This window comes from Oncorhynchus nerka, linkage group LG17 (genome assembly GCF_034236695.1).
Source record: "Oncorhynchus nerka isolate Pitt River linkage group LG17, Oner_Uvic_2.0, whole genome shotgun sequence".
NCBI classification, from domain to species: domain Eukaryota; kingdom Metazoa; phylum Chordata; class Actinopteri; order Salmoniformes; family Salmonidae; genus Oncorhynchus; species Oncorhynchus nerka.
In genome coordinates, this window is record NC_088412.1 from 31,417,181 (window position 1) to 31,423,351 (window position 6,171).

Sequence of the window (6,171 nt, forward strand, 5' to 3'; positions counted from 1 at the left end):
CTCCCAATTTGGGTGGAAATTATCCCATTGATGGTTTATGCACAGACTTGTTTCTTACAGTTTATAAATTAGGCCCCTTGGCTTTTGGGACTCAAGTACTAAACCAAAACACTGTCCATTATTCTCTAAGGCCTCTGCTCTTATCTGATGCACATAATCCTTACAGGAAGCAATTACCTCCAGTTTGTATTCTGGTCAAACAGATGCTTCTTTCCTTCAGTGAGGTCAACACTGATCTGTAGATTAGATGTGATCGGTGCAAGTTTTTTTAAACTCAAAATAATTCAATTGAAAGCAAAGTTAACATTCAGTTACTGGAAGGAAAGATGCATTTTCTAAGTATTGAAGCAGAACTAATATATATATATATATATATATAAATAATCATAACCACCACAGTAGTCTTCCAAAAGTGTGTTTATTGGGGTAGTAACACTGTACAATGCTAAGTTCATGTCAAAGCCTTGCTCCTCAGAAGACATTACTATGAATGGATTAATGGATGCTTACTGAATATGTAAGTTGTGAGATACTTTAATTAGTGCATCAAAACCTACAAGACTCTTGAAGGGATGATTGGTTACGCTATAAGTCCTCTAACGATAGAACTACTATGTGCTGATACTTTGGCAGTGGGCCTATCTGGGCTTTGGGTTGTGTCCGGGACGACTTTGTGTGTCTCCCCCCCCCCCCCCCCCCCCCCCCCCCCCCACAGCTCAGGGCTGTGTGTAGCGGAGGTATTTCTTTCCAGAAGGCAGCTCTTTGGTGGTGACGCCATTGGGGAAAAGTTCAGCAGCCTCTGCATCAGAGAGAGAGGGAATAACCATACACTTCTCACCAGGCTGAGAGAGTGAGGGAGAGAAAGAGAAAAATATGAAGTAATAAAACAATATGGTACATCTAGTTTAAGTTCGTCAGACGTTTTCAAGTGGTCTAATATCAAGATGTGACTAACTTTCAATCAACAGGGGTGTGTGTGGTGTGTGTGTGTACCTTCCAGTCGACAGGTGTGGCCACCTTCTTGAGAGCGGTGAGCTGCAGAGAGTCGATGACACGGAGCAGCTCGTCAAAGTTCCTTCCAGTGGTGGCAGGGTACAAGATTGAAAGCTTCATCTTCTTATCTGGACCAATCACAAACACCTGGGGGAGGGACCGAAGGAGAGGAGTCTTATAAACAAAACACCAATTTGAGCTTCATTTTCTACAGCAAAAATGTTGCAGTTTACATCTCCTGGATGTGTCTGTGACCTCATACTCACACAGCGTGCAGTGAGGGGAATGCCATCCTTGTCGAGCTCATCAGGGTCCAGCATGCCCAGCTGAACTGAAAGCTCCCTCTTATCATCAGCGATGATGGGGAAGGGCAGGGGAGAGTCCGCACCATCACTGTTAAACGCCATCACATCCTACAGACAGAGGGAGAGAGGTCAGGGGTCAGTGATGATCAGGGCAGGGGGCAGTGTCACCTTTACTGGCTGTGATTTTCAACAGTGACGCCTTTACAACTGATAGAGTAAACGTGTCCTTGCTTTGCTCAGTAACTCACTCTCCTGTTTTCATGATGTGAACTACAAACAGCAGAATCAGTGACTGAATGTAGTATAATATACAGCAATGAGAACTATAATCTGTAAAGAACCTGACCCTGTGACGACCACGGACTCTGATCTGAGTGGCTCAGATCAGGTCTTTCACAGACAACAGTCAGGTTGACTGGGCTAGAGCAGGTTGTGGCCAGGGTGAATATTATTGAAAAAAGGGGCCATTAGTCTGGGTAGTTATATCTGTTGTAAAGAAATGTTAAAATGGTAGAGATAGTTGGTGTTCACAGCAGCAGTGTTAATCTCGTGGAAAGATTCTGTGTGTAAACAGAGAGAATCTGTTGGGACTGAATGGATGCGCAAAATAAGAGCAGCAGCAGTTCCTGTGTTTGGGTTTTTCGTTAGTGGTTATTTGGACAGATTTCGCAGGTTTTAGCATCTTTTAAATTCCGGAAGGGGAGGGTACATTCGGCCCGTAACTTGCAAAGAGCGAAGGTGGAGCTCCTCGTTCCAGTTCCGCTCCTTTTTCTAGCATTTCTTGAACTCTTCTCTTAACGTGGATGGACCCAGAACTTAAATCGAGCAGCTGACCAATTATGTGATACTTTAGTTCTGGGTTAACCGAGATTACAGAAGTATAGACAGCAGTGTAATGGCTGGTGTGGTCTAATCAAAAACTGGACATCAGACAAAACTAATACACCTCACTGTGGGAAGGAAGGCTGCCATTAGTCACACAGGTTCAGACAGAGGTGGGTGTGTGCGTGTGTATATAAGGGGGTGGGATTAATTGGTTCAGTGAACTTCAGAGATTAACTTTTCATCCCAAACAATTTGTTGAGAACTTTGGAGGGGGGGTAGTGCTTCTGTAACCTAGCAATCAAGCCATTTGTCCAATCACCAATGCTCCAGTGTAAGACTTGAGAATTTGGCAGTCCAGAGGAACTCGTTCCCCTGTTGGACCCAAGAGAGGCCTTTAAGGGAGGTAAAACATTCAGTACTTGCAGATAGAAATGTAATAAAAAGCTAACACTATTCCCTGTTATACTTCACAGACAAACATATATGTTCTACACAATATATTTCTGTAGAGAAATGACCATCTGTGAATGGAGTTGAGATGGAGTGTAACAGCTGTGCAGGCTAAAGCAGTCTCAGGGGGATTACACAGGGTATGTGTATGCATGCAATATTGATTTAGACATGGCTGACAGCGTTCAGATATGGTAGTAAACCTGTGTGAGAGGCTGTCCATATGGTAGTTATGCAATGTGCTCTCTACATTTGAACCACATAGGCAATGGATGCAGAGAGAGGGGTAGACAGACCTTGCTCCAGGCGAGGTGGTCGGCCACGCTGTCGATGGACAGCGCGATCATCTTGACGTTGCGTTTCTTGAACTCATTGCTGATCTTGGCAGCACAGGCCAGCTCTGTGGTACATACTGGAGTAAAGTCCCGGGGGTGGGAGAACAGGATTCCCCATCTGGAGGAGAGGAGAGAGGGAGGAGAGTAAGTCTCTGCTGAGGAAAACATTAGGCTAGACAAGTGTGAGTTTTATTTAATCAGTTAACTTTTACTAAATGAGAGGCAGTGTCACCATCTGACTATATGAGGGAAGGTGGAAGGAAAGACTGAAAAACATGTGACTAGTCTGGAATGTGTGGGTGACCAATGATGCAACAATGTATGGTAGAGAGTGTGAAGAAAAGAACAGGAAAACTAGAGGTTATGTTAACGGATGCTTTGTAGAACCACACCTTTTTAGTGTCATAGTACATCCTAATAATAGAGACGTGGTCCTGGAATACAAACTCTCCTCCTTTCCCCCACCACTCATTGTGTCAGACTGGGACAGTATGGAGGTTAGCATATTTTTTTTTTCAAAGAAGAGCAACAAGTGTTCTTCTGTAGGACAATACAGTTATTGTGAATGGTTTTTACTGAAGTACCACAATCATTTGCACATCATTCTGTATTATGGCAATAGTTTATAAGAAAATGTATTAAAACTGTTGCACCACCAGTGTTTGAGTGGGGGACTGTTAGGGTGTTGCAATAACAGAATAATCTCTGGCTAATCTGTACAGAGTGCCAAAATATCAAAATGAGAGGCTTTTAGCTACAGAGTAAAGGAAATAGCTACCCTAACAAAACACAGTAAACCAGTTTATCTTGAGACTTGTAATAGTTTCAAGTTATATTCTTCCCTCTACCACTCCTCATCCCTCCATATTGGACCACAGCAATGGCAGTAGAAAAACTAAAATCATTTGCTCTGTTCGATAGAAACTTAAATCCCCTAGAGGGGGAAGTTGAACTGGTCTCTAGTTCTGCACGATCATTTAAAACTGAGACAGGAAATGCTCTAGTCCCCCCTCCGGCTGCACCACACACACATGGCTTTGCAAAGCCAAAGTTATGCAATATAATAATTTGTGTGTGTGAGAAAGAGCCTCCCCCCCCAATCTACCATGTTGGAGGGCCTTCCCCTGTGCCAACCGTTATCCCTACCCCTTTATATTCTTCTATTATTTAACTATAGCCATGAATACTGGAGTAAAAGCATGGCCCATGTTAATGATTGAGCTATAAAAACACTGGAATACATTAGGTATAATTCTGATTTGTTAGGTTAACTTTTGTTAGCACTGCTCCTCCACTTTGGAAGAGTTTGTTGGATCATGCTTATGTAACAGCCAAACCTTTGACCAAGCCAACTGTTTGTCTGGATGTGCGCATGAGTGAGATGTACACTACCGTTCAAAAGTTTGGAGTCACTTAGAAAGGTCCTTGTTTTTGAAAGAATACTTTTTATTTTATTTTTTAAATCAGAAATACAGTGTAGACATTGATAATGACTATTGTACCTAGAAACAGCTGATTTTTTAAAATATAATATCTACATAGGCCCATTATCAGCAACCACCACTCCTGTGTTCCAATGGCATGCTGTGTTAGCTAATCCAAGTTGATCAGTAGAAAATCCTTTTGCAATTATGTTAGCACAGCTGAAAACTGTTGTTCTGATTAACGAAGCAATTAAACTGGCCGCCTTTAGACTAGCTGAGTATCAGCATTTGTGGGTTCGATTACAGGTTCAAAATGGCCAGAAACAAAGACTTTTCTTCTGAAACTCTGTTTATTCTTGTTCTGAGAAATGAAGGCTATTCCATGCAAGACATTTCCAAGAAACTGAAGATCTTGTACAACACTGTGTACTACTCCCTTCACAGAACAGCACAAACTGACTATAACCAGAATAGAAAGAGGAATGGGAGGCCCTGGTGCACAACTGAGCAAGAGGACAAGTACATTAGTGTCTAGTTTGAAAAACAGACGCCTCACAAGTCCTCAACTTGCAGCTTCATTAAATAGTACCCGCAAAACACCGGTCTCAACGTCAACAGTGAAGAGGCGACTCCGGGATGCTGGCCTTCTAGGCAGTTCCTCTGTTCAGTGTGTGTTCTTTTGCCCATCTTAATCTTTTCTGTTTATTGGCCAGTCTGAGATATCCCTTTCTCTTTGCAACTGCCCAGAAGACCAGCATCCCAGAGTCACCTCTTCAATGTTGACGTGATATGTCATTTGTACTTGAAATTTTAAAAAAATTTAAAAAATCATTATTTTTTGGTAGATTTTACAATACTAAACATTGCTATCTGGAAACCTGGGCAAGGTCAAGAGTGTATATGTTAAACAGGAAGGGTTTATATACACAAATCAAATGTCTGAAATAGTGTTTGAATGTGGATTTTGGACAACATATTTTGTAACAAACCGTTGTTTATAAACCCACGATGCCCGCGTGAAGCCTCGCCTACGGTAGATGTTCGAATTATTAAGATCTGATGTGGGATCAGATCTTCGCTTTTCGTATGAAACTGGTCCTGGACCGGTGCTTAGCGACTATAATTACCATCATGTTATATGACACTTGTGTCTTCAATGTATGACTAATTTCACGCTGAGCTCGTGGCAATGGACATTCAACCAAGTCTGTTATTGTCTGTACATTAAAATGTTACAAATACACCGTCAGTAAATTATTAGGCTACTGTTTGCAATTGAGTACGCTGATGCAGTGCAGATACAAAGTAATAGCAGGTGATCACACTGACTTGTTTAGCCTACAAAAGTAGCACTTACGAGTTTCCTAAGAAGTCATGGAGTTTGATCTTGCCGATGGTTGTCTCAGCTTCGAAGTTAGGGAATACGTCTCCTAGCAGTATCCCAGGCATGGTTCTCTTTCCAGGGCAAGGTTTCGAGTATTTGTTTTCTTCTTCTTCGGTGGAGTTTCACGGAGGGTTGCATCCAATATTTATAGTGCGTTACCGCCAACAACTGTACAGGGGTAAACTAGGAAACGTATGCAACCTAAACCAGGCTAGGCAGAAGCCAAGCAGGAACTAGCGATATCCTATTGGCCCTTTCTATCATATATCTACAGTTTCCGTTAGGGAACGCCTACTCTGTGATGTGCGCCTTTGCACTCCTTCTAAACAACGGGATTTAAAAAATACTTTGCCAAAGGGTAAAGTCTACTAAACTTAGCCCACTATGTTTATAACATATTGTAGTTTTAGGAATATAAAACAGTATCTAGATCAAATGTTTAATAGATGAGAAAA

The 6,171-nt window shown here is 42.1% G+C and overlaps 1 protein-coding gene across 1 annotated transcript; it reads right to left on the reverse strand.

The window, feature by feature from the left end:
• Window positions 1-399: 399 nt before the first annotated feature.
• Window positions 400-5,952, reverse strand: prdx6 (peroxiredoxin 6). The gene is made up of 5 exons (XM_029686311.2): window positions 5,690-5,952; window positions 2,870-3,026; window positions 1,260-1,406; window positions 994-1,140; window positions 400-842 (listed from the first exon to the last, which is right to left on the reverse strand). Exons 1-5 carry the CDS (start codon window positions 5,779-5,781, stop codon window positions 717-719), a joined length of 669 nt encoding a protein of 222 aa, XP_029542171.1. The 5' UTR covers window positions 5,782-5,952; the 3' UTR covers window positions 400-716.
• Window positions 5,953-6,171: the final 219 nt, after the last annotated feature.